Source organism: Brassica napus, chromosome C5 (assembly GCF_020379485.1).
Source record: "Brassica napus cultivar Da-Ae chromosome C5, Da-Ae, whole genome shotgun sequence".
NCBI classification, from domain to species: Eukaryota; Viridiplantae; Streptophyta; class Magnoliopsida; order Brassicales; family Brassicaceae; genus Brassica; species Brassica napus.
The window spans coordinates 52,645,283-52,673,250 of NC_063448.1; the positions used below are offsets into that span (position 1 = coordinate 52,645,283).

General features: G+C 34.1%; 3 protein-coding genes and 1 long non-coding RNA gene across 5 annotated transcripts; 3 read left to right on the forward strand and 1 right to left on the reverse strand.

The window, feature by feature from the left end:
* Positions 1–1,381: 1,381 nt before the first annotated feature.
* Positions 1,382–4,629, forward strand: LOC106454274 (probable E3 ubiquitin-protein ligase MARCHF10). Its single transcript, XM_013896422.3, has 8 exons — positions 1,382–1,624; positions 1,831–2,325; positions 2,554–2,695; positions 3,282–3,594; positions 3,641–3,713; positions 3,804–3,894; positions 3,969–4,048; positions 4,124–4,629. Exons 1-8 carry the CDS (start codon positions 1,547–1,549, stop codon positions 4,301–4,303), a joined length of 1,452 nt encoding a protein of 483 aa, XP_013751876.1. The 5' UTR covers positions 1,382–1,546; the 3' UTR covers positions 4,304–4,629.
* Positions 4,630–16,338: 11,709 nt separating this feature from the next.
* BNAC05G43260D lies at positions 16,339–18,951 on the forward strand. Of its 2 annotated transcripts, XM_013894935.3 has the most exons (7): positions 16,339–16,577; positions 16,730–17,179; positions 17,520–17,661; positions 17,741–18,087; positions 18,187–18,277; positions 18,355–18,434; positions 18,519–18,951. In XM_013894935.3, exons 1-7 carry the CDS (start codon positions 16,509–16,511, stop codon positions 18,705–18,707), a joined length of 1,368 nt encoding a protein of 455 aa, XP_013750389.1. In that variant the 5' UTR covers positions 16,339–16,508; the 3' UTR covers positions 18,708–18,951. The 2 variants fall into 2 exon arrangements, with proteins under 2 accessions (XP_013750389.1, XP_022559236.1); XM_022703515.2 differs by lacking the exon at positions 18,355–18,434.
* Positions 18,952–19,092: 141 nt separating this feature from the next.
* LOC111197834 (syntaxin-71) lies at positions 19,093–21,101 on the reverse strand. The gene is made up of 9 exons (XM_022703516.2): positions 20,839–21,101; positions 20,590–20,715; positions 20,222–20,387; positions 20,017–20,102; positions 19,864–19,932; positions 19,751–19,795; positions 19,615–19,677; positions 19,449–19,525; positions 19,093–19,363 (listed from the first exon to the last, which is right to left on the reverse strand). The coding sequence occupies exons 1-9, from the start codon at positions 20,992–20,994 to the stop codon at positions 19,351–19,353; spliced, it is 801 nt and encodes a 266-aa protein (XP_022559237.1). The 5' UTR covers positions 20,995–21,101; the 3' UTR covers positions 19,093–19,350.
* A 1,378-nt stretch (positions 21,102–22,479) lies between these two features.
* On the forward strand, positions 22,480–27,701 carry LOC125587927. The gene is made up of 2 exons (XR_007324329.1): positions 22,480–27,361; positions 27,435–27,701. It is a non-coding gene; the product is annotated as an uncharacterized LOC125587927 (long non-coding RNA).
* Positions 27,702–27,968: the final 267 nt, after the last annotated feature.

The following is a 27,968-nucleotide window of genomic DNA, read 5'->3' on the forward strand; positions in this document are numbered from 1 at the left end:
TTTGGCTGAAGATTATATATGTGATACTTGGAAGTAGGGTATTTTTTTTATTTCTATGTAATTATATGCCCAATAAATTTGTTATTTTCTATTAAACTAAGTAAGCATTGTTTCATAGAAAATCCAAATAATAATTTTCCTAAAACGTTAATTTAAATAATTTAGTAAGCTTTGTTTCATTAATATCAATTTCATTGGAATATTTTAATAATAATTTTCTTCAAACGTTAATATATCAAGTTTAACTAGGTTTTAATAATAAACCCAACTAAATCAAATATGCATTGAAATTTAGAAACTATATTTGATGTACAACCACTAGAAGAACAATCTTTCAAATATAAATTGAGATTTTCAACAAAATCAGACATCTATTCTAACGGTTCTAACAGAGCCGTTGGTCAAATTTATTGGGTCAACACAAATCTGTTTTGGAAACAACTTGGATTCAGCTTAGTAAAGAAGTCATGATTTAACTGATCCAATTGGTCGGTTCAGTTTTTAAAACATTCAATATCAATTTATTTGCTTAAATATCTAAGAACAGTATATTAACACAATGTAAACAAACCTAAAAAAGATAATGAATCTTAATTTGATCTTTAAAAATAAAAATAATACCCGTGCGGACGCACGGGTCAAACTCTAGTACTATTTAAAAAACATTCTTAGTAAAAATATTTTATTTTAAGAATGTTTTCATTTTGATGGATTACTGCATGAAATGATAGATAAGAATTGAATGACATATATCTAGTTATGTAATAATTTATTTTCGGAAGTTCTGAATATTGACGTTGTAATCTTTGATATTTATTAATGAAATATGTTTGTTTGCCGTAAAAAAGATTTGAATGACAATTGTACATTGCATACTTGTTTACATGTTAAGTTATTTTGCTACGTACAAATATCTATGAAATGGACGAAGTTATTGATCTACCAATTACAAAGTAGCTCATCAAATCTAGAACAAGAAAAAATTTCCAAACGTAACCACAGACTCTTGCTAGAAGATTACACAGCAACTTCTGTCCGCTGTCTCTCTCTAGTTTAGTTAACATATACCTCTTCTTTAGTCTATTATGTGCAGATAAATGATAAAAACAAAATAGCTGAGATTGTAATATGTGATTGAAGTACACTTAAGTAAGATAATTCAATACCAGCAATATCCAAACATCGAAATGCTAACCATAGTCAAAAGAGTAGTATAGATTATCTTACCAGTAAGATGAGAGCATTAAATTAATTAATTAAAAGAAAGAGGACAAAAGAGATATATAGAAGAGCCGGGCCAAGCATAACCTTTTGAAACTGAGAAACAAGACAATGATATATATATATATATATATATATATATATATATATATATATATATCTGAAATGAATGATCACATTTTCTCAGTTTCAGGAACTCAGAAAAAAGAGAACTCTCTGAAAAAGGGTTCCTGAGTAAAAAAAAGGTTCTGATTTTGAATCTTTACTAGATTCTTCCCTGCTCTTTTTTCTTTCTATCTCCTGAGTTTCCTTCTCAGCTTGGTTGATGGATGATAGAGTTAGACCTCGTGAAGAAGAACATAAGAGCCCCTCTCTTCATGATCATAATTCTCCACCGCAAAGGGTAGATTTTTCCTACTGTTTTCCAATTTATTCCATCTATATTGAATCTTTATTGTAAATTTCTATCTTCCTTTTTTAGTTTTGGTGAATTTGATCATCAGTCTTCCCTGTTTTTAGGGTTTAGGGGTTATCCGATCCTTCATAACATAGAAGTATCGAGTCTGTTTGTGAAAAGATTAGTGTTTTAATATGATAATGGTGTTGCAGGATGGAGATTATGCCGAGATTGCAGAGGAAGAGCAGCTATGGAGGCGAGGCATTGTCTCATCAAGAACACCACAAGATACTGGAGATGATCTTTTGAGACGTAATGCATCCTTAACATCAAGCCCTATTGCCAAAAGAGTCAACTTTTCTCCAATGCCAAGCCCTAGAATCGGCCAACGTGGTGCTTCCCTCAGTCCTTGTTCGTCCTCTTCAAGAAACAGACCTAACAATAGCCTGAAGAATCTGATCCCAAAGTTGACCTTCAAAAACAAGAACAGCAATAACAGTAACATGGATATCGAGAAAGCTGCGGATTTGTCCTTTGGTGCGTCTCCTCCTTCTTCAGGAAACGGCAGGGGCAGGTCTACATGGACTCTCGGTAATATTTTAACTCCAAGGTTGAAGAAAACTGAGTCCTTGCCTGTAACCCCTATAGCTCACTCGAATCCTGGGTCCACACATGGGAGATATGTGGTTGATCAGGTTGCTTCCATGGTGAGTAACTTCAATAATTGTCGATCCATGTGAAATTATACTGTGGTTTGCGCTGTTATCTCTTTGGAAATAGACGTTTTCTTGTCTCGCACGTCGTCTTGGTCTCATTAGAATATGTTTTGAGTATTTCATTTTACTTGTAAGACAAGTTTAACTGATCAGGCTAGCTTCTGCTTTACTTTATTGTTGGTTTGACCAGAATTTAGTTTAAATGCTTTGTCTCAACAGAAAAAAGGGCCTCCACTGCATATTCACCGATCACGCTCAGTTCCAGCATTCAACAAAGATGGAAGTCTAAGGCAATCAGGTGTTTTCCGGGTTATTCCTACTCCCGACATGACGCCAACCAGAAATATTAATAAACTTAACGGTTAGAGCATTTGTACTTTTCTTTCATTTGATGTTTCGAACTAACCAATGTTCAAGAAATAACTATGCGGTAACTAGTGTTTTATATAGGACTAGTGCCTTATTCGGGACTTCTAGAGACGTTAACGAATTATATATCTTATATTTATATTACATATTTTAATTTTTTTTTTTGTTATTAACTAGAAAGCTGCTTGGATAAAATATAAAGAATTCGATATATTACAAAAGAAATCAAACAAACTTGTGAACTTACACTAAGAAACAAAATTGGAGAAAAATATCATAGTTTGTTTATAGACAAACTGATGGTGATGGCGATACAACTATATTGGGCATAATTCACTTTTTTACTTGATTTATTCGGTATTGACCCATTTAATTCGATTTAAACCAATTTAGACCAATTTGAACCGATTTAAAATGATTTAAACCGAACTGCTGTTCAATAAATCAGATGTTTTGAAAAATAATTTCTCAGCGATTTGCTGCGTAGACCGCTTTTAAAGCCAACAGACATGAAAGCTTGAGATATTTTTGTTCTATCTGTAACCAACCAGGTGCCTTATAATAGTGAAATGTTTCAGACACGAATGTTGATGGAGGAGAAGATGTTCCTGAGGAAGAAGCCGTGTGCAGAATCTGTTTGGTAGAATTGGGAGAAGATTCAGAAGCCTTCAAAATGGAATGTATGTGTAGAGGTGAATTAGCTCTAGCACACAAAGAATGTACAATCAAATGGTTCACCATTAAAGGAAACAGAACATGTGACGTGTGCAAGCAAGAGGTTCAGAACCTCCCTGTCACCCTTCTCCGCATGCAGGATTCTCATTTTAATCTTGGAGCTACCGAGGCTACTCTCTTCAGGCAAGTCAAATCCAAACAAATACCACATTCGATGTTTATGGATGTTATTTGACCAGTAACTATCGTCCTTCTTTTCCAGGGTATGGCAGGATGTTCCAATTCTTGTCATTGTAAGCATGCTTGCGTACTTTTGTTTCCTCCAGCAGCTTCTGGTAATTAATATTTAGTGAAAATTTTGTATTAGTACGCTTCTCTCTGTACCAAGATTTAGCCACATCTCCTTGTCCTAATATCATTTACAGCTAACCAAAATGAAATCAGGCGCCATTGCAATATCTTTACCGTTCTCTTGTGTTTTTGGTCTTCTTGCCTCGATGACGTCAACTACAATGGGTAAGAGTTAGTGAATAGTTTGACATAAAAATCACTTATTATCAGTATAATTGATCTTGGTCATTAATGTGCAGTGAAGAAGCAATATGTATGGATTTACGGCACAATTCAGTTTGGCCTTGTAGTTTTTTTCTCTCACATTTTCTTCTCATTGGTGAGTCTTTTTTTTATCAAGATAGTCTGCTTCTTGTTGTATCTTCCTAATTTATGTTTGGTTTTACTTGTGCAGGTTCACATGCAGCCGGTTTTGTCTATTCTCTTAGCCACAGTGGTTGGTTTCGGACTCACCATGAGCGGCGCAACGGGTATAGTCGAGTTTTCAAAATGGAGGAGACGCCGGAGGACAGCTGAACTTCCAAGCAGTAGTCAGGCTGATCCACCACCAGTTCAGAGTATCTCTGAATCATGAAACTGAAGCTATAGGTCTGGAGCAGTTTATGGTAACCAAATCAGATTATTTCGGTCGAGTTTTCTGGACATCTGGATGGTGCTCCATCTATTTAGAGACGTGAGAAGAGATTGGTCATTTGGGTGGTCTCTTTTGTGTGTGAATATGTGAGTGTATATCAGCTGGTGTGTTCTAAAAGTCTGTTTTTGATACTTTCTTGTACAAAAAAAAAAAAAAATACAAAGGAAGTGTTTTGGCTTGTATAAATTTTGTATCATTTGGGACAGTAATCTCTGGCAAGTATAATACTTGAAACAAACCTTTGGATAATATTTTTAATCTGCTAAATAATATTTTACACGTTCATGAAAGATGAATTTTATATTTTTTATAATTTAAGGAGAATTGGAAAAAATAGACACTTTCAATTTTTGTTTGTCTAAATAGGACTTTTGATAGTTTTAGTCATTTTGGATAGGTTTTATCCTTATGTAATGGAAAAAATAGTAAACTAAGTTTTAAAAATATAAAAAAATATGTAAGTTATTGGAAACATTAGTATGACTATTTATATATTTAAATTTTGTTTTTAAAAATAGTAGAATCATGTTTTATTTTATGTTCTAGCACGGATATAATATTCATTCTAGCCATCTACTTAGTCTAGAAATAGGATAGTAAGTATTACACAAAGATTTATCCTGGGTAGAGAATACAAACAAAACTTTCTTCAATATCCTAGTTAGATTTCGCCAGGTAATATTCTAACAAGATATCTTTAGTCTACTTATAGCTTTATTACAACTTCTAACCTCGACTCTATGAACTACTTTTTTTTTTTTATATGTGTCATAACCTTTTCTGCCTTTTACGTTATCAAATGCGTAAGGAAGAATAAACTTTCCACCCTCTCTTCGGCACTCTGATATACGTACATTACATATTATAGGCAAATCACAAAAAATATGGAAACTTCCATATTTCGATAAATATCTTTCCTAAATCTAAACTAAATGTACCCTAAATCTCTCATATCTAAACTATATCTTTCTCCTCCCACGATCTTTCTCTCCTTCGTTATTTGTCTCTCTCTCTTCTTAATGGACCATATATTTCTACTACATCCTTTGGTTCCCATACAACAAAATAAGATATGATTAAAGAAGCAATATTGTTCGCCATTAAGTTGACCCAAAATTTTCCCAAAATATGATCTGCAAAGAGCATGTCAGCATTGATACTACGAAGTTGCTAAAGGCTTTGGTACAACATTCTATTGAATTCATAACTATCCTCTGATTCCAACATAAAAGACTCGTAATGTCTAGTGACCCAGTATATGATTATTACAATATCTTATAATGAATTTTAGGCTCATATAAAGAAACCAAACAGACACACCAACAATAATAAAAGACACTGACCCGAAGACTATTCATAGAGCTTATTAAGACAAAACAATAAAAAAACTATATGTTCTCCATAACCGTATGTGCTCCATAACCATGACCCAATCCATTCCAATTACAGTAGACTCGTTGAGGTATGAGGAAATCTCATGTGAGTGAGGAAACCGTCTGTTGGGTGCCATAAGTATATGCTCTGAATCAATCCACCTTCCATGATCAGAAGTCCAGATATAGACCTCACTTTTTGACAAATTCCCAAAGTCTTGAATAGATGGAGAAGACCATCTAGCTTGATCTTTGTAGTCATCTCGTTAGTAGCACCATGCCCCTTCTGTTCTACTAATATCCCTCTTTTTGATCCTTTGTTTTGCCCCCATATAAAGGTCATGTAAACAAAAACAAAGTCCATGTATTCCAAAAACTTCATTCTTAATCAAGAAGTGTTGGTTTAAAAACAGAATCCATGTATTCCAGGGTTTGCAGAATATATATATATATATATATATATCCCTTAAACCATTTGATCCCCAAAAACAATTCCTTAGATCATATTCCAAATCAAATCCTATCATATCTCACTTTGCACAAGTAAAGAGACAAACCTTGACAACCTTGACACGAACCATTATTAACTGTATCACACTTAGACTCCCATAACTCAATCCCCTGCAGATAGCATCCTGAAGATATGCCCTTAGTGGCTTGGATCTCGTTGTGTATATCCCTTTGAAACAATCGATTGTCCCAATTCTCCGAGTACCAAAATCTCCCCTCAAGAGATTTAGACTTCTCCTGATATCCATCTCTAAACCGGAACGTTCCCTGAACATCCGTGTGATGAGAAATCCATGTCGAAACCTCCTTAAAACCTTCTCGATCACCAAAACGAGGTTAGAGATGAAGAAATGATTGACTAAACACCGACGAAGAACAAAGATTATCTCCAAGAACCCTAAATCTCAATGGATGGAGAGAATAACAACGGCGGATAAGACAAAAAAAGTATTAGACTAACCCAATACCCTTCAACCGTGTTTTTTTACGTTTTTTTTTACTTTTTTACCTTTTTAATTAATATTAAATCAATTACGGAAATTATAATTTATACTTAAATTCATAATTGGTTAATTATAAGGGTATTATGGTATTAACAATAAATAAAATTTTATTTTCTTAAAAAAAGTTCAAAAAGTCTTATTGAAACAAATCTAAGTTAAAAATGTCTATTTTCCCAATTTTCCCTTTAATTTATCCATAAATGAATAGAATTACATTGTTACCAGAAAAAATAGAATTACATAAAATTTGGTAATAAGGTATGTATATATTCAACTTTTTTTTTTGCTAAAGATTTTTTTTTTTGGATCAAACACATTCATTCATTCATAAATAGAGTTTACACTCCAACAATGGAGGATGAGTTTAGCAATGAGAGGTCTGATTTTGCCACTGAATCAGTCTACACATTCCTCAACCGAGGTACATGAACAAAAGATATAACATCAAAAGAGGAGCTAAAATAGTAGATATCAAATAAAATCCCAAATAAAGCAGGAGATGAGCCTTTCTCCCTCAGCGTATTGACAAGGGATTGAGAGTCGCTCCGGATCATAAGGGATTTGACATTTGAAGAGGCAGCATACATAACCGTCGAACGAATGGTAATAGCCTCAGCAATAAGAGCCGATGAAACGACACTACGAGAGTCACTGATAGGGGAGCGTTCCGGACGATGCTTCCGACCTGAAAAAACACCACCAATCCCACAATTTAAAGTTAATGAATCCCATGCTGCATCAACGTTGCAGATAACAGTTTCTGGCTAAGGGGAAGGGGCCTGAAGAGATGAGATCCTAGAATGGCTTTGTGCTACATCAGAGGGTACTGCCTTATCCGAGCATTGTGCACTTTGCCATTCCCGTGCATCCGCAATGGCTTTAGAGATAATTTGCATACCGGAAAATACTCTGTTCTCAAAACAGAGTTTGTTTCTACCCTTCCACAGCTGCCATAGAATCCAAGGCCACAAAGGTATGGTGAGACCCACCGGAGGAAGGATTACGAAGGATTGGGCCGAGGCGATCAACATCGCCATTGAAGGGGCAGCCGAACTTGGCTTACTCAGTAATGGGGCTAGCTCCCATACTTGCTCAGCAACCTTAAAATGTAAGAATACATGCAAATCATCTTCCACGCCGTTGCAGCTTTTGCAGGGAAAGGCTGGTATGCCTCGAGTAGCTAGATTTGAACTGACTGGGATCGCTCTGCGAACGATCTTCCACAGAAAATCTTTTAATCTTTGGGGCTGTTTTGACATTCCAGATGCTCTTAGTCCAATTAAACGTCGTTGGCGTTGCACCTGCTTCAAAGTGGGAGCTCATTCCTAGTCCATATCCCGTCTTAGTCGAGTAAATGCCCGTCTTCTCTGGTAGCCAAACCAGACTGTCTGGAGCTGGAGCTGAGCTTGTAATCAATCGAAGAATAGGAGCCTCATACTGAGGGAGGTAACGTCTGATCTTCACAACATCCCATGTATTCGATATTGGACAGAGTAAGTCACTAACCAATAGCTCGATATCACTTTCATTTGGTGGGCCAATTGGGGTCATTGGGCAGCCATGGATCATTCCTAAATCTGGTTTGATCTCCACTCCCTACCGTCCAGCTTAAACCCTTCTTCAGAATCTCTCTACCGGCCATAATGCTACGCCATCCATGAGATGCGCTCGCAGGAAGGTGGCATTCTAGGAAGGAAGTATGGCGTGCATATTTTCAGAGAAGTACTTGGCCCAGCAGGGAGTTTGGATCTTTAATGAGCCGCCATCCGATTTTCGCAAGAAGAGCATCCTTGAATGTCTCAATGTCCCGAAAACCTAACCCTCCAGCATATTTCAGTAGTGTGACGGTTCTCCAAGCCACCCAACACATCTTCTTCTTTTCCGGGTTAGCATCCCACCAACTGTGATATATTCATCATGTAGCGAGACAACTTGAATAGTCGTGAGACTAATTAGAAGAAAATCTCGCAGAAAGATCACACGTATACAGACAGAAACAAGCGCGCGCACACATGACACACTGACTCGGGTAAGAAACTGTGATAGCAGAGGGCAAGAGAGAGTAGTGATGGGCCCATTCTTGTTCATCTCATTACTTCAGTACACTGCAGTGGATAAAAGTTTGTTTCGTTAAAGGAAGCATTTTTCTTTTTCAATGTAGTCATGTGTACAAGAAACTTACTTGTACAAGTATGCAGCGATGCCAAGAACAATACACAACAAAACAATATCAATGAACACGCAGTTTATTTGTTTAGCTTGTTGCTCAGCCGGAATCTAAAGTTGTGAGCTTAGATAATTAAGATTAAAACTGACGAATTCTGAGAAATGGAAGGAACATGGCCGGTGTTTAATCTTCTACATTTGTGTCGACTTCATGATCCATTAGAGGAACTTGCCTATCCAAGTTACTGCATGTGTCAGTGCCTTCGTGACATGGATCATTAGCTCAAGTACTGAACAAGGGAAGTGTTTGTGTTAAGAGATTCACTTGTATCAGACGCCTTGTTCTTAGTACCCCGTTTTACTTAAACACCAAAACAGCCAAAATTAGTAACTGATACTACCACTTCCGGTAGTAATTCTAACTTGTAACTTTCACCAGATTGGTTTACACGAGCTCACCGAAGAGAAACTGGCCGGAATTAGAAAGATCTTCTAAATTAGTAGTATTACCATTATGGTTCATACCAAACGTATTATTATTACCACTATGGCGAGACGTATCATAGTTATATTTTACCAATCGACACAGGGGTAGAGATTTGGTAGAGTAGTTCCCTTGTGCAATTATTCTGTGTCAGCCGTTGAAACTCTCAATTACTTTCACATCTTCTATTGTTTTTTTTTTAAGTTTCTGCTTCTGTTCTTATCTTCTTTTCTACAAAAAAAAAGTGATTCATTTTGGGTTTTGCCATATTCTCCAAAGTATCTAGAAAGGAAAGATTTGTATGTCATCTGATAGGTTTCGATATTGGTTATATGAACTACTAATCTGAGTTTATTATCTAAAGAAACATTTCGGCTGAAAAGTTAGCTAGTTGCCACACTCATTTGGCATTAAGGGCATGTGAAAAAGACACATGTGCACTAACAGAAGGGATCCATCCGCATCCATTCCTATATTATATACTAGGTGATGATCCGCGCCTTGCGCGTAGTGAATAGACTAAAAAAAATTATAAATTTAATCAATAGATATTGAATAGGTAAAAGCAACAGTGAGATATTATACATGGTTTAGATTTAGGAGTTCAATCCGGTAAAACCGAACCGAAATAGAAAAAATGTTTTGAATTTGGTAATACCGAATATACCGAATGGATGTTATTTTTTTTAAAATACGCTATATGGATATGGTTTGGCATATAAACTAATTATACTGATCAAAGCGAATAAAATGAAAATATGTTGTATAATTATATGTAAATTCTATAATATAATTAGTAACATATACATAATTTATTTATTGATATGATCTTCATACTTAAAATTTTTATTTTACTAATTTAATATTTTGTTTTAAGTCAAAAGATATATTTCATCTTTATCAAATTAAAAAAACATAATTTTATTTTTTTACGCTGACATATATGTACACTAATATTTAGTTAATAATATTATGGATTGCTAATTTTTCTATTCTATAGAAAATATTATTTTTATCAACTTAATATGTTTACTAATTATTTTAAATTGTAAAATAAAATAGTCTATTTAAAAACGAAAGTATCTTCGTGTTTTATTAAAGCCAATATTTAATTATATAAATTAAAATTTACAAAATTATAAAAGATCTTTTTTTTTGAAACAAAATGTTATTAAAGAAAAAATGTTATAAAAGATTATATTTATGGTATTTTGGTATAAAACCAAATAAATCGGAAACTGACTTTATATAAACCGGACCAAACCAACATAGATATGGTCTTTAATATGGTAGCTATTTTTTATAAATTGGAATACCGAAAAACCGAAAAAACCGAAGAAACCGAACCGACATCAAAATTGAACACCCCTATATAGATTAGCAGAAGTAACATTTGATTTTTTTTTAAGATTTAAAGAATATATAGCATAAGAAAACCCATTTCACTGGTCTCTCCACCAGCAGCCGAATACTGCTTCCAAAGTTTTATGACTTTCACCCATCTTCCACAAAGACTTCTTTGGCTCAAGTCAGAGATGAAATTCATGCCACTCATTTTCTTTGCTAGTTTTGAAACGTTTAGGTTGTAATACCGTAGATATTAGGATAGTATGATATATATACACAACTAATAAAGTCTGGCCCAGGAGATTTGAAAAAAAAAATGAATATCCCATTGCCACAAAGGAATGTTGCAAATCCCTAATTGTTCGTACATTTCCATACAATTATAGAAAATATTATATGCAAGGAGCTAAAATAAAAGAAGTCCATATTAAAAATGGAGTTATTCTCTAGGTTCACCAATCAATAGTATTTCATTATTTCAAATTCGATATCTTCAAAAAAGGAAACAAAAAATTATCAAATTATATTATGTTTTTTAAAATAAAAAAGGTAAAAAAAATATAGAAGTTACAGAAAAAAGAATTAAAAAAATATTTTTAACGTCGTTAGCAAAACACTAAACCCTAAATCTTAATCTCTAAATCCCTAAACCCTAAACCCTTGGGTAAACCCTAAACCTTTGGGTAAATCCTAAACCCTTGGAAAAATCCTAAACTCTAAATAAAAAACACTAAAACCCTAAACCCTAAATCCTAACCCTAAACCCTTGAGTGTTTTAGTGTTTAGTGATTTTGATTTAAAGTTTAGGATTTATCCAAGGGTTTAGGGTTTACCCAAGGGTTTAGGGTTTAGTGATTAGGATTTAGGGTTTAGAGATTAGGATTTAGGGTTTAGTGTTTTGCTGATGATGTTAAGAATTTTTTTTTTTGGAATTTACTACTATTTTTTATTTATTTCTTTTACCTTTTAATTTTAAAAACATAATATAATTTGACAATATTTTGTTTCATTTTTTAAAGACGTCGAATATGATATAACACAATCCTATTGGTTGGTGAACCTCTAGGTTCACCCTAGGGGGTGAACCCAAGAATAAATCTTAAAAATGATATTTGACTTTAACCTTAACCGGAAAGAATTATATAAATTTCCATATTTAATATCTATCACCATTTATGTTAATTTCATAATAAAAAAATCTTGTTGCAGAAGTTAAAGGATTGAAAGAAATTTAATATGTCATTCCCTTTTTAATGTATTTTACAATCACTCGAGATTGCGATTAAATTTTTTATATATGATATTTTGATTTTACAATATAATCGAGTTTCTATTGCTCAATCCCAAAATAAATGTAACGTATCCCATAAAATACGAAAAAATTAATCAAAATTAATGTCACGTACCAATGTTTATAGTAGAACATAATTATGAATCGTGTCCCTAAAAAATGTCATGCACCATTTATGAATTGTAAAGAACATGATATTTGACTTTAAACTTAACTAGAAAGAATTATATAAAATTCCAAATTAATGTCTGTCAGCATTTAATTTGATTTTGTAATTAAAAAGTCTTGCTGCAAAAGTTAAGGGATTGCAAACAATTTATTATGGAATTCGTGTTTGAATGTATTTTACAATAACTCAAGAACATGATTATTAACAATATATTATAAAAATATGGATTTTTTTAAAGGAGCCAAAATAAAAAAAGTCCATATTAAAAATGATATTTGACTTTAACCTTAACCGGAAAGAATTATATAAATTTTCATATTTAATGTCTATCACCATTTATGTTAATTTCGTAATAAAAAAAATCTTGTTGCAAAAGTTAAAGGATTGAAAGAAATTTAATATGTCATTCCTTTTTGAATGTATTTTACAATCACTCGAGATTGCGTTTAAAAATTTTATATACTATATTTTGATTTTAGAATATAATCGAATTTCTATTGCTCAATCCCAAAATAAATGTCACGTATCCCATCAAATACAAAACAAATTAATCAAAATTAATGGCACGTACCAATGTTTATAGTAGAACATAATTATGAATCGTGTCCCTAAAAAATGTCATGTATCATTTATGAATCGTAAAGAACATGATATTTGACTTTAAACTTAACCGAAAATAATTATATAAATTTTCAAATTGATGTCTGTCAGCATTTATGTTAATTTTGTAATAAAAAGTCTTGTTGCAAAAATTAAGGGATTGCAAACAATTTAATATGGAATTCGTTCTTGAATGTATTTTACAATCACTCAAGAACATGATTATTAACAATATATTATAAAAATATGGATTTTTGTCTCAGCTATCGAAATTTGTTATATAGCCATGATATAATAGCTAAGACAAATACACTTAATGTATGCTAACTTATATAAAATAATACAACATACATATCGAAGAATCCACTAATATTATACTACGAATTTGTAAAATAATGCATTATACACATCGAAAAATACACTAATATTATGCCACACCACATTTGGGAAAGACAACCTTTCGTAGTTGTCTAAGTGTATTGTTAATAACCGTTAGTGTACACCATAATTTTAGTAATGTAATCACAATTCATATATTATTTACAACTATCAATTGGTTTTTAGTAATGCAATAAAGAATCATATTGTATATTGTATGAAAGGATCCAAATAATAAATAATGGCATTACATGTAATTAGTCTAGGCAAAAAAGGATTATTTAATAAAGGTTGTGAGAATGATTTTCATGATGACACATAAGTAATGAAATTTTGGTTAATCACACATGGGGATAAGCTTAATTGTTAATAATGCTCCTCAAATAATAAAAAAGAGATTCATTGTATTGGATTAGTTAGACCTCATATTTTTATTTAGAATTCAAGAGTTTTCCATAATTTGGTTGAATATTGGTATTATTCTATGGATTTTGATTTTGAGCAAGGATCTGACGGGTTCAAACGCAGCGGTTGCGGTTGCGGGAGTTTGCAGATGCGGGTGGTTGCGGCTTCTAGCGGTTTTAAGAGATTTGTACGACTGGTTCTGCGGTTAAAAATTGGTGCGTTTGCAGGATATTTATGACTAGTTAACTATCAAATACAACAGCGGTTAAATAATAAATTAATAATATTTACATTTTATTTAATTATAAAATATCAAAAATCATAATATTATAATAAATATCAAAATTATATTTAGAAATTTATATTTTTAAATTTTTTTAAAATTATAGAAAATATTTTTATTTTAAAATTTTATAATAGTAATTAAATATAATAGATATATTTTAGTATTTTTATAATTCCAATTTTAAATTTTTATTGAATATTTTTATTTTTGTATTTATATGTTTTTTTTAAAGAAAAAGAATATCTTTCCGCAACCGCAAACGCTAGTTGGAACCAGCTTTTGATTTTAAGAGGTTCAGAGCGGTTTGAAGCGATTTGTACCGGTTTGTATGATTATTCCGAAACGCTGTCAACCGCTACCAACCGTAATAATTGCGTTTGCGGATGGTAGCGGAAAAACCAATGATGCCCTAAGTCGGATGTTGCATCCTTTCCCCTTCCTTGTCTCGAGAGACAGGTAATAGTTTGATGCAGATACACAGTTGACCAATTGTAAATAAACAAATGTACTCATAATAAATTAATTATAGATTGAATCATATATGGAGATCATGTGCAGAAAATATACTTTAAGACCAGAAAATAGCTGAAATGGTGTCCCATGATCAGGCCATAACCAATTTAGTATGAAAGTATATTATTTTTGGAATATTGTTGGTAAATAGTTCTCAAAATATTATTAGTAAATAGATTTGATTTGAATATTTTATTCATTTTCAGGGATTACTGCATGGGATGATAGGTAAGAATCAAATGGAGTATATACATTGAATATCCTCTGTTTTACATATGGATTCTTTTTCGAGTTGTCAAAAAGAAAAGATTTTTTTTTTGTTTTCACATATATTAAGAAGATATATTATTATTATTATTATTATTTTATCTCAAATCAATCATTTATGTGATTTTCAATTTTCAGTAAAACTAAACTAATAATTCAATGAATTTATATGTATTTAAATAATATTATCATTAAAATAATAACCTTTTTATAAAAACTTACATGAAACAAATCTTTTAAGCATTTATCTTAATAAAACGAAAATACTTGTTTAAATGCTAATCAGGGAAAACAAGAATAATCCAATGTTTTTATAATTTATGATTAAAGATAGACAGAGGACAAAAGTTTTTTTTTTTGCAACTTTTTTGAGGACAAAAGTTAATATGTAAATGTATATTATTTTTTCAGTGTGTGATATTTTTTTTGTTCAACATTTTTTCGGCGTGTGATTAAATTTGGAAATTTTATTGTTCTACCTGATCTACTTTGTAATTGGTAGATCAATGTAACCTTGTACTAAATTAAGATCCACACCTTACACGGGATAAACATTATATATATAAATTATTTTATGTATTATATGTTCTTACATATTATGAAATAATAAATATATATTGAATAATTAAAAGTCAGTAACTATTACATATATAATTAAATTGGTGCGAACGTATAAATCAATTTTATTATTCCAAAAAAATTTTTAAAAAATTTGATAGGATATGTAATTAAATTTAAATGATATTAACATACATAATATATTTTTAATATTAATGTCTATTAAATGATGCTTTCTACTCGTATGTTTTTTTTGATCATGTGTATCTTTAATAGCAAAAATTTTAAATTACTAATAACAAAATTTTCATTTTGCGATTAATAATTTTAGTAATTTATAGTTTAAAAAAAAATTTATCAATGTTAGTTCAAAACTTTTATCAAAAAAAATTATTCAAAGTAAATTTTGAAATTAAAATATTTATTTATTCAATATGGTTTATAGTTTAATTTAGAATGATATATATACATATATATTTTAAATCTTAATGATTAATTAAATTAAACTTTTATTTATATGATTTTGTAATCATTTGTATTTTGTCATAAAAAAAATTTTAAACCATGAATCGCAAATTTTGAATGTGAGATTTTTAACAGTTTTAGTAATTTATAGTCGTTTTTTAAAATTCAAAATATAACATATAAAGAAAAATCTAAAATTTTATAATATGGTTATTGTGATTTTTTTTAATTATTTTAATAGTTTAGAATTAAACAAATTTGATAGAAGATACATTATTTTTTTATCAGATCTTTATTATTCAAAATCATTAATTGGCATATATACTTTAGCCACATTAGGCAATTCTGTAATCTTTATTTAAGGAAATAATAAATGACATTAATAATGAATTATGATTAGTTTGATAAAAAGCTTATTATATAATTAGATGGACCAACATATTTCTCTAATAATTATAAAAATTATTTTAGTGATGACACGTGAGTACAAAAATAAGAGGGGATTAATGTAAAAACAAAAGAACCTCTGCTCGTCGAATTCTGTGAATTGTTCAAAAATAAGATGCTTGGATGTTTTCTAATTGTTAAATAGTTACACTTACATTTAAAATAGGGAAGAAGTACATAGATAATATAGAAAACTACAACAAAGTCGATAATGCCAACCCTAGTCAAATTAATTACTTCAATTTTTAAATAATGTTGAAGGGCCGTACCAAATATAAGCTTTTTAGCTGAAAGACGGACAATCTCTGGAAAGTGTTTGATCGGTCGGAACCCAGAAAAGAGGAAAATTAAATTTCTGATTTTGAATCTTTTTGAGTTCAGTGATGGATGGTAGAGATAAAGCTAGCGAAGAAGAACAACATGGCGTCTATCTCCAACCTCCACCGCAAAGGGTAAGACTTTTCCTTTGAATCTGTTACTTCTCTCCGTTTTAATTTTTTCAGGTGAATTTGATGTTATGGGTAAGTTTAGGGTTTAGGGTTTAAGGTTTTGACTCTGTTTATGAAAAGGTTAGGCTTTGAAATGATCGAAGCTGGTGTTGCAGGATGGAGACTCAGAGGAAGAGATATCACAAGGCAGAGACCTTCGGGTGTTGGATTTGCTACCAACAACAACACCACCTGAAGATACTGGAGATGATCTGTTGAGTTATAACACATCCTTAACATCAAGCCCTGTTGCTAAAAGAGTAAACTTTTCTACATTATCCAGCCCTAGAGTCGGTCCATCTCTCAGTCCTTCCTCTTCTAGAAACTTTACTAATAATAGCCTCAAGAATCTCATCCCAAAGCCAAACAAGATCAATGAGGTGGATATCGAGAAAGCTGCGGGTTTGGCCTTGGCTTTCTCAGGCAGAGACAGGTCATCATGGAGTCTCTCTAATATTTTTACTCCAAGGAGGAACAAAACTGAGTCCTTGCCTGTAACCCCTATAGTTCACTCCAACCCTGGGTCCACGCACGGTGGATACGTGGCTGATCCGATTACTTCCATTGTGAGTTTCTTGATTGGTCGATTCATTTAGGTTACCATGTGAATTATACTCTGGTTTGTGCTGTTATCTCGTTGGAGAGAGTATGTATATAACAGTTTAAGTAATGTACTTTGCTTGTAAGATAAGTTTAGCTTCTGTTTTACTCAAGATTTTGGAGGCTCTAGACGATTTAACATAGATTTCAATAGTTTAGGAGCCGAGATTTTTATTTTTATTTTACAAATTTGGGAGTCTATGTATATATATATTTTTTTCAAAAATCTGGGGAGGGGGTATGAGACAAATGTTTCATCTGGTTTTACTTACTAGAATTCAATTTTAAATGTTTTGTCTTCAACAGAAGAAGGGTCCTCCACTGCCTTTTCACCGATCACGCTCTGTTCCAGCATTCAACAAAGATGGAAGTCTAAGGCAATCAGGTGTTTTCCGAGTCATTCCCACTCCAAACATGTCGCCAACTAGAAGTCTTTATAAACGTAACGGTCAGTTATTTGTTTTATTTTTCCATTTGATGTTTACAAGCAAAGATTTTTATCCTTATAATAAGGATAAATGTTTCAGACACGGGCGTTGATGGAGGAGAAGATGTTCCCGAGGAAGAAGCCGTGTGCAGAATCTGCTTGGTCGAATTAGGAGAAGATTCAGAAGCCTTCAAGATGGAGTGTATGTGTAGAGGTGAACTAGCTCTTGCACACAAAGAATGTACAATCAAATGGTTCACCATCAAAGGAAACAGAACTTGTGATGTGTGCAAGCAAGAGGTTCAGAATCTCCCCGTGACCCTTCTCCGCATGCAGGATTCTCAGGGTGGAGCTGCCGAGGCTTCTCACTACAGTGTATGGCAGGATGTTCCAGTTCTTGTCATTGTAAGCATGCTTGCATACTTCTGTTTCCTCGAGCAGCTTCTGGTAATTAATATTTAGTGAGTTTTTTTTTTTGTATTAGTACGGTTCTATGTACCAATAGATTTTCTAACATCTCCTTGTCTTAAAAATCATTTTTTGCAGCATACTAAAATGAAATCCAGCGCCATTGCAATAGCTTTACCGTTCTCTTGTATTCTTGGTCTTCTTGCCTCGATGACTTCAACAACAATGGGTAAGAGTCTCTTACACTAACCAGTTTGACATAAAAAGAATTACTCAAATTATCAGTTATAATTTATTACTGTGCAGTGGAGAAGCAATATGTTTGGATTTACGGCACAGTTCAGTTCGGTTTTATAGTTTGTTTCTCTCACATTTTCTTCGAATTGGTGAGAGTCTTTATCTCTCAAGAACAGAACAAGACACTGCTTCTTTTTCTGTCTCTTAAGTTTTTGTTGGTTTTGTTTGTGCAGGTGCACATGCAGCCGGTTGTGTCAATTGTCTTGGCCACATTGGTTGGGTTCGGACTCACAATGAGCGGCACAACTGGTCTAGTTGAGTTTTTGAAATGGAGGAGAAGGCAGAGGACAGCTGAACCTCCAAGCAGTAGTCAGGAGGATCCACCACCAGTTCAGACAGATCAGAGCATCTCTGTATCATGAAACTGAAACCAAAGAATACTCTGATCAGTAGCAGTGTATGGTATCGAATCAAACCATTTCGAGTCTAGCTTTCTGGACATGTGGATTAAGTAATGATACTTTGGAAGAGTTTTAAAGGCTTGCATTTTGGGTGCTCTCTTTTTCTTCTGTGTGAATGTGAGTGTAGATAGTCTGGTGTGCTCCAAAAGGGTACTTTCTTTGTACAAAAATAATTATGAGATCCAATATAAAAGCTTATTGGCCCCTTTTTAGCTTTTCAATAGTGAATTACATGTGTCAAAATCTCCAAGTTAATAGTTCTCTTTGTTGTGGGTCTTTCTTGACATTCTCATACACAAGCAGATACAGCATAAAGCAAATGACTAGCTTTACGGCACATTGACAGGAGCAACGAATGAATAGAATTACATATATTTGGTAAATTTAGTAAGGTTATATATATTCATCATGTAATGGACATGAACAACATGGAAACAACTCAATAGAAGAAACAACTTGAACAGTCTTGACACTTGGAAGAAACTCTCGTTGAAAGATCACACAAATACCACCAGAAACAAGCACAGACATTGACTCGGGTAAGAAACTTTAATAGCATATATGGCAAGAGAGAGTAGTGATGGGTCCTTTCTTGTTCATCTCGTTACTTGAGTACACTGCAGTGGACAAAGGTTTTGTTTCGTTACAGGAAGCACTTTTTTTCAATATAGTCTCTTTTGTTTGTGTGTATAAGAAACTTACTTGTACAAGTATGCAGCGATACCCAGAACAATACACAGCAACACAATATCGATGCAGAAGTTCCTGCTTGACCTCAGCTGCAGTAAGAAAACGCAATGCTTTGTTTATGTTAGGAATCAAGAACATGTGTATTGAGAAAAAAAAAAGGTTCCAAACTCAAAATCACCTGGTTCACAGTATCTTTGAGTCTAACATTGGTGTTCTTAAGATCCGAGGTTGCTCTGTCCACCTGTGAGCGAGCTCAGAAAGTTAATTCAGATTATACAACTGAGAAAATTCAGAAGAAAGGAAACGTCGTCTACCTTTGAGTCGATTTCATCCATCAAAGGAACTTGACGGTCCAGCTCCTGCAGGTATCAGCTCAAAAAGTGAATAAGGGAAGTCTGTTATAAGAGATGTAGTTGAAGAAACTCACCTCGTTCATATCAGATGCCATGTTCTTCAAAGCATCTAACCCTTCGGAGATCATGTCCAGACCTTGGTCCTGTTAAATAACTCAAGTATACAAAGTCATATAGACACCACAAGAGCTTAACTGAACAAAAGTGTAGAATGCAACACCACTAGCCTGTTTAATTTTCCGCATCTCAAACTCCTGTCGGAACTGGCTGGATTCATGCGACTCTTGAAAGTAGTCATCATCAAAACGCCCATCTAATATCCACAATAGAGATGACTTAGTAGTGATCTTGAACTTCAGGTTGCTCAAAATAAGAATAAACAGTTCAAATAGATACACAATAAGGAACAAAGCTAGTTGGGTTTTGAATCACCTGAATCAAACTTGATATCAGGACGAGAGGTTGCAGAGGGAGCCCAAGCACTACTAGTGCTTTTAGTACCACCCGCTGTCCCATCAGGTATAGCTTCAATCCTCGCCGGAAGCGCAAGTACCAAATCGTTTCTCGCAGCAAGCTCTTCAGTCGTAAGGCCCTTAACCTAAAACAGTGTATAGTTTGCCACCGAGTTTACACAAAGTTAATCCTTCAGACATGATGTAGTCAATCTCAGTCAATAACTACCATCCTCTAAACATGATTTTAAGCTATCTTTACAAGCTTTTATGAAATTCAAACAAGAATCATATAATATAAGCTCAAACAGCAATGTAGGTGATCCATGAAGAGAAGAGGAAGCTAACCCTCTTGACAGCAAGTCTCTGCAACTTGGGAACTTCCTCGGCCAATCTAGCCTTGGTCCTGCGGATCTCAGCGTTCATCGCAACAGCTGAAGCTCTGTTCTTCTCCTTGGTAACAATCTCAGCTTTCTGCAAAAAAAAATCGAAACCACATTAACAATCTCAAATTCGAACATAGGGGCAAATCAAATTCTATTCTATGACCACAAAGCACAAAGCTTTTGAATCGGAACAGGAAAGAGGGACGATTACCTCGAGAGCTGTCTCGATTTGAGTCTCGAAAGCTCCGTAGAGGCGAGCGAAAGCATCGTCGCCGGAGATGTTGGACTCACGCTGCTTGTCGACGTCGTACTTGTCGTACTTCTTGCAGATCGTGTCAACTCTGGTTAGAATGTCGATCACTGTCATCTTCTCTCGCCAAGAAACTTCCGGATCTAAAGGATAGAGAATCTCTGATTCGAAGACTTCTCTAGTTTGTGTCCGAAAAGTTTGGTTCGGCGACGAAAGAGAAAAAAAACTCAACAACCTGGAGGAATATTTATGAATCACCACTCTTACTTTTGTTTATTTACACATTGACCCCTAATAGTTTTTCTGGAGACAAAAGAGTCCTATTTTCGAAGGGGTATTTGCTTTTAAAGGGACTTGAATGGTATGTGAAGTAAACCTTGAGCCCTATATTGAAAATAAATTAGATTTATTACCAGACTAATCCCGTGGACTAGAGAGAGGTGGGTGGTGAATCTCTATTTATGAATTGCTGAATCTTTAAGACAAAAGAAAGAAAATTATAGTCGTACAACTGTCTCCGGCGACTGGTGTTCGATCTCTCGGAGCTTCTCGAAGCGCAGCCATGGCCGATGAATTCTCTGTAAGATCTAATCCTCTCTCTCTCTCTCTCTGTATTAGTTTGTCTACCTGTGTTTCCTTGTTCGAACACTTAGATCAAATCTCTCCTTAGCTCACGATGATGAATCGTTAGATCTGCATTTCTCTCTACCAAGATTCTGATGTTTTTTTTTAGTCTTATGATACTCTCTTGTACCTGGCTCGTGATGCATGATAATCTTATGAGGTGCTTTGGGGTCTGATCTTCTTGGTTCATGCATTGATGTTTCTGTTCTACGATTAATGATTGTAACACTGCTTAATTAGCACATTCAAAACTTGTTCTTCTTGTTTCATATACGAAGCTTTGTCTTTAATTCAGAACTTGGTTCTTTTGAGAATTTCATGCCTGCCTTTTGAGTTATGTTATGCCTGAGGACTTTGGTCACTTTCTCATATTGATCTTGCCAAAGGATGTCATAGCGTTTGTAATGGTTCAACGGTTTCATGGTTTTCAGTTGTTGATTTTTGCCTCTTTTTTTTTTTTTTACTGTACCAAACTCTTGCAGTAATGTCATGACCATTGATAGTATACGACTAGGTGATTTGTCTGACTTTTGTATTGTAGGTTGAAAATGAACTTCCAGTAAAATGAGACATGTTTTCATCTGTATATATCTTGCAAAGTCTGGAACTTTCTCTTTTTTTTTTTTTTTTTTTGTTATACCATAAAATCCGAAAAATGTATTAAGAATAAACATCTGTTTTGTGTTCTGCCTTCACGCTTGATCTTGTCGTGTTCTTCTTGCATCTGTATTCCATTACTCAGTTGCTAAACAAAACTCAATGAAACAGGGAAAAATCGAGAGCAAAGGGCTCAACCCAGGACTGATCGTCCTTCTCGTGATTGGAGGGCTGCTAGTGACGTTCCTTGTAGGAAACTTCATCCTCTACACCTACGCTCAGAAGAATCTGCCTCCGAGGAAGAAGAAGCCCGTTTCCAAGAAGAAGATGAAGAAAGATAAGCTGAAGCAAGGCGTTCAAGTTCCTGGCGAGTAGACTTTTGTTGTTTATTATAGTTATGATCATTTCCATGATGACTCAATTTGCACCACTAGACATTATTTATATGACTTTTTAGTTTTTAATGTTTCGTTATAAGCATGGTGTTTTCTCGAATTGGCAATGAAATCCTCAACACTAGTATAAACTTTGCTTAGATGATGTAATATTAAACTGAGATTATCTGGGGAATTAACATTTCGGCATCGCCAGGGACAGAAGACTGACACGTGGCAACATGTGACTAGTCTGGATCACTTTTGCGGAGTTATAATAAATAAAAAAAAGATTATATTTTGCAATTAATCAGGAATGTCAACTCAGTCAGCTGTGACAACCACTAACAGCTTGAAAATGACAAAATATATTTAAAAGTTCACACTCATTAGCTCCTCTATTACTAAACTTAACAATATAAATCTCTAGTTTAGTCAGGACTATGAAGAATTCTGATAGTCTGGGATTCTCATGGTGAATTTACAAGATAGTTAGACTAGGTTAAGTCTAGTTTATCTGCATACAACACCACATTTGGATGATTTGATGATACAAGCCTTCAGAGATTTGGATCATTTTGGTGTTGCAAGATGAAGTCTATACAAGACCTTTACTTTTGTGATGGCAATTGGAGATTATGTAAAGTTGTTACCATAGCTAAACGTGGATAGATGACTCAATAGGTCTTGTCATCCCAATGATCGACCTTATGACCTCGTTATGAGCTTGGTTATGCTGGCTCCCTGAGACCGAGAGATCTTGGATCACGTCTTGTTCATCATCTGAAGAGACACCTAGCTAGATGTAGCTAGATGTTATCAAGAGTTTTTTTTTTTTTGTTTTTGTTTTTGGCAATCAAATTTCATCACTTACTCAGATGTTATCAAGTCTTCCATTAATAGTTCCATTGATGCTGTTAATGGTCGCTAAATGAAAACAGGCAACATCACATAATAGTTCTACATCAAATCCTTAGCCGTAGTTAGAAGGCTTGAAACATTTAGAAGCTTGTAGTCTTGTTGGCTTAGAAACAGAGGAGTGAAATCTTAAAGTCTAGTAAAATCGATAACCAATGCTGGGCCCATTCTGTAATTTATAGTTATGCGCCTTCTCGTTACATTTTGGCAAGTGGTGTTAACTTATGCATACATGTTGATTGTTTACTAATGAGCAAACGATCAATCACATGTTGCAAGAACATGGCATGTGGCATTGGCTCGTGAATTACATGTTGCAATTCGAATGACTCCTGATATTTCTTTCATGTTTTATTATTTTATGTTTAGAATTTATGAATACTAATTCAATTAAACTTTATTTTTGTTTGTTTGTTCCAGACAAGTATTCAGATTCTCCCTTGGGATATGATGATAGAGATTTTTGATAGAATTTCTCGTCATGGGACCAAGCATTGTTCTTGTTGTAGAACGTGGCGTAATTACTTTCGGGTTTGTCAGAGGTCATTGAGGCTTGATAACCCCGAAGAGAGTTCTTTCCTTTGAGGAAAAAGATGTTTTGCAACTGTGTCACTGACATTGGATTTCTCACTTTCACGCCACCAGAAATTCGCCGTCTTTACAACTACTGGTAAACCTCCGTCTACATGACCGCCGGCGTAATTAGTTGCGTTTACTCTCTTTTCTTTCTTCACTGTAGATACGGTTAAATGATTTCTTTGGAGTGAAGTAACATAATTGTGGATGATTTGTTCGCTAGGGTTTCGTTTTGTTTTGTTACTCCATGTCGAACAAAAGAGAAATCCGCTTGAGATCCAATGCTATGCTTCTAGAATTCAAGTGGGAAATGATCCCAAGTGGGAAATCTTTGGTAGCTTCTTGAGTGTTCATGAACAATAAATTGTAGAAGATAGACACGAGCTCACTTCTCAATCATGAGTTGGTGAGCCCAATTCTCAATTTGACGTTGTCTTGTTTACTTGAACTAAAGAAACGTTCTCTTGCCGTCTTCATGATCGCCACTGTGAATTCACGAAATCATTGATTGCCACCGTAAAACCGTAAGTTCAATGGTTGAACCATTGTGTGGACCCATTCCAGTTATAAAACATGTCTTATCCTGAAGAATTTACCTAAGAAAATAGCTCATTAATTGTGCATTATTCTTTTTGATCAAACAAGAAAATGGCTTAGAAATATAATATAACTCCTGATCTCTCCAATTCCAAAAAGTTCTTCGCTCTTTCAATGAGAATTGTAATTAACTTGAAGTCATACTTACTTTTGATATTATCTTGAAGATTTCATGTAATAAGATAAAAAAATTAATAAAAGATTTGAGAAAGCTTTTGTAGTCGTCTTCAGATATTACTAACAGAGTAATTGGCCCATTGACTAACAAAGATAATATTAACAGTACCAAAAGTAACAAACATAGTACCAAAAGGAGAGAAAGCTTTTGTAGTCGTTTTCTTCAATAAAAGTAAAGAAAGACGATATTTCTCTCCACCAGCGCTTACCAGGAAATTGACGGCCGGCATAGGTAGTCCATGTGGAATGAAAGCAACGCATTTCAATTTCAGTTTTTCTTTGAATCTCTCTTTCGATTTGAGAGACGACTTCGTTTACTTACTCCAGAAACGATGCATGAATGTTAGATGTTGTGAGTGCTTGCAAGTGATTCCATCACCTAGAGATTTCTTTCTTGGAGGTGAGTGCAGCTGGGATCGAAGCGCTGAGCATGCTCATGATGGTCACTGCATACGACTGTCCGCATTCGTTGTACCAGATCTAGCCTTTCATTTTCTTCTTTTTCTGGTTCAGGCGGATTATATAGAACACTAGAGTTTTGAATTTCATTACTTTACACGTAATCATATAAAATTGAATATAGTAAGAAATGGGTAAATGAAAAAAAATGTTTAGAAAATGATCATCGTTCTATGTACACATTTTATGTTATCTGATATACTTTGGAAAAGAACTATTTGAATGGTCATATCGACAAAATTGAAATTTAAGAATAATATTTTGGATGCGCCTACTAAATGTTTATGAAAGATAAAGGAGATCATATCGGTAGAATTGAAAGAAGCATATAGAATTGAAGAATACTATTTACACATGCGATTGGTGTTGGCTGGGAGATGGCTGTCTATGGAGTTCTTCACTATATCTCTGGGCTTCTTCGTTGGTACACGTTTGCTACTTTTACTCCCTTCTAATTACCATCTCCACCAATAGCCCGTAGACTGATCTCATCGCTGTCCCTTGTATATGAGGAGTTGCTACTGCCTTTGTGTCTTCTTGTCTACATTTTACAAGCTAGCGGCTATTATGGCTTAACCCGACCTTTACTCCTTTTCAAAATTATTAGCACTTGAATGCAAAAAGAAACCTTTCTCGGGCCTCTTGGGCCATACAACAGACAGAGAAGATCCAAAACCGTTTTGACCATGGACAATATACCTTTGTTATCTGGGCGAGTTTCTTGCTTGGACAATTCTATGTATATGCAGTTACTACGGGCTTGTCTGAATAGCTGGAAGAAGGAAACTGATTAAGCTGCAGTAGACAGAGAACCAACATGAAGATGCCATAACCTTATAGACTCTCGTGTGGCTCCTGAGAGTAGATTCTAAATCGGGAGCAGTTTGAGTTTTGAGACCTTGTAAAAGTAAAACTCATATTCGGAGTATTGTAGTAGCATAGAGTACACGACTCTAATTATCTGTTATCAGGTTTGACGTACAGTGACAACCGGCAACAAATGTATGTGATTGCAATATAGAGAATGCAAGTCAAAATGGCTTAAATTTGTTTTGTTTGTTTGTTTGCTGCCTCCATCGATTTTCCATATAAATCCAGTTATATTTTCAAGGGTTACTTAAATAAGTTATAGATTCATGCCGAATTATTTAGGCGGTGATTAATTAATTATGTCCGAGTCACGTGCACCTTACTACCCCCACGCTATCCTCCATGTCAGCAAACCTTTGCTCTGAAACAAACACCAGCGGTGATTAATTGGTTCTGTCCTAGTCCCACCTTACACCATGATTAACCCGAAGTTTGTAGGATGAGACTTTTAGCGGAAATTAAAAAACTGTTTTTTAACTTTTAATTAAAAAAGCTAAAAACCAGTTCTTAAATCCGGATTAATCATGTTCTTAGGCCATGACTATCGAAAGGTAATAAAAGAGTTTCTTGCACTGTTCTAATGACCTGGATCCCATAAAATGGCAATAATCGGTTTCAAAAGTTGTGAAATATAGGACTCAGTTCGTCCGTTTCTTACACAGTTTGCAGGCTATACTGACACGTGACGATCTGTGATTAGTTTTTTTTTTTTAATCAGATAAAAAAAAATTAAAAAATCCTTAGTAGGTATCAGGGGTAATGATGCTCTTGCTACCCCACGCTATCCACCACGTCAGCAAACATTTCCTCTGAATCAAATACCGGTTGCAGCGGATAAAAGGCACACAAAGCAAAGAAAGAGGAACTGATTCAGCCGGTTCTCATTGAACCGTCTCCTGGAATCTTTGGTTCAGCCAGTATATATGTATATATTTCTTTTTAATATATTTCAAATAATTCGAACCTAACTCTATTCTCTATTCTTTTCCTTTTGAGTTTAATTTTTTGTTTCTTTCTTTTCTTTAGCAAGTTCCGATAATGTTAATTCGCCAGAGAACTAAGCTTATTCATTTAAACATGTAATTTTCATCTAAAACGCATGTTTGTTTCAGTTTGATTCTTAAACAATTAATTGGGTTTAGTGTCTAGATTTTAAAATTTAAATTTTAAGATTTAAGGCTTAGAGTTTAAGATTTTGGATCTGGTGTTTTCTATGAATAGTGGTATATTATCAGTTCACTTCTTCCTTCCTCAATTATAGCCGGAAACAAAATTGCTCTGAAGAAGACATGGTACAACGCATGTGTTAGTTACATATTCTCCTTTCCTACCAAAATTCCAACCGTTCTAACCTCTTTGTTTTAGATTTACCTCGATCCAGGGAAGTCCAATGGGCTCGGGTCAATCAACCGCGATGGAAGACCAAAATCTCACGTCTACAAAATGAGCCAAACCAGCTGGTTTCATACCTATAATGAAAACTTAAACCGAATTGGTTTCAAATGATTCGACTAAAATCTATTTTTCTCTTTTTAAAAGTTTTAAGTATTGTTTTTCTCTGGCAAGTTCTGATACTGTTACTTCGCCACAGAAAAGAACTGAGCTAATATATTTATTAAAATTTGTTGTTTTCTTTTGAAATGCATGTTTGTTTCAGTGTGATTCTTAATCTGTTCTTAGAATGCAGTTAAAAACATTTAATTAAAGATTGAGTATTCTTATCTCCTCTTGGGCTTCTCTCTCACGAACTCAAAGCTCACGCCTCATTTGCCTAGTAGATTCATTGTTCAACACCTACCGGAGCCGTTCCTTGCAGTAACTCGACTTCCAAAATGGCAATCTGGTTTGCTATCATTGGAAGGGTCTTCTTCACTCCCCAGTCTGACATCAGAGGCATTC

What these genes read in the sequence shown, in the direction of transcription:
- LOC106454274 (XM_013896422.3), top strand. Translation starts at nt 1,547, where the DNA reads ATGGATGATAGAGTTAGACCTCGTGAAGAAGAACATAAGAGCCCCTCT. An exon ending in AAACAAATACCACATTCGAT is followed by an intron (nt 3,595 to 3,640) that starts GTTTATGGATGT and finishes CTTCTTTTCCAG; the next exon opens with GGTATGGCAGGATGTTCCAA. An exon ending in GATGACGTCAACTACAATGG is followed by an intron (nt 3,895 to 3,968) that starts GTAAGAGTTAGT and finishes ATTAATGTGCAG; the next exon opens with TGAAGAAGCAATATGTATGG.
- BNAC05G43260D (XM_013894935.3), top strand. Translation starts at nt 16,509, where the DNA reads ATGGATGGTAGAGATAAAGCTAGCGAAGAAGAACAACATGGCGTCTAT. An exon ending in TCCAACCTCCACCGCAAAGG is followed by an intron (nt 16,578 to 16,729) that starts GTAAGACTTTTC and finishes CTGGTGTTGCAG; the next exon opens with GATGGAGACTCAGAGGAAGA. An exon ending in CTCACATTTTCTTCGAATTG is followed by an intron (nt 18,435 to 18,518) that starts GTGAGAGTCTTT and finishes TTGTTTGTGCAG; the next exon opens with GTGCACATGCAGCCGGTTGT.
- LOC111197834 (XM_022703516.2), bottom strand. Translation starts at nt 20,994, where the DNA reads ATGACAGTGATCGACATTCTAACCAGAGTTGACACGATCTGCAAGAAG. An exon ending in AGAGACTTGCTGTCAAGAGG is followed by an intron (nt 20,388 to 20,589) that starts GTTAGCTTCCTC and finishes ACACTGTTTTAG; the next exon opens with GTTAAGGGCCTTACGACTGA. An exon ending in TCAAAGATACTGTGAACCAG is followed by an intron (nt 19,526 to 19,614) that starts GTGATTTTGAGT and finishes TTCTTACTGCAG; the next exon opens with CTGAGGTCAAGCAGGAACTT.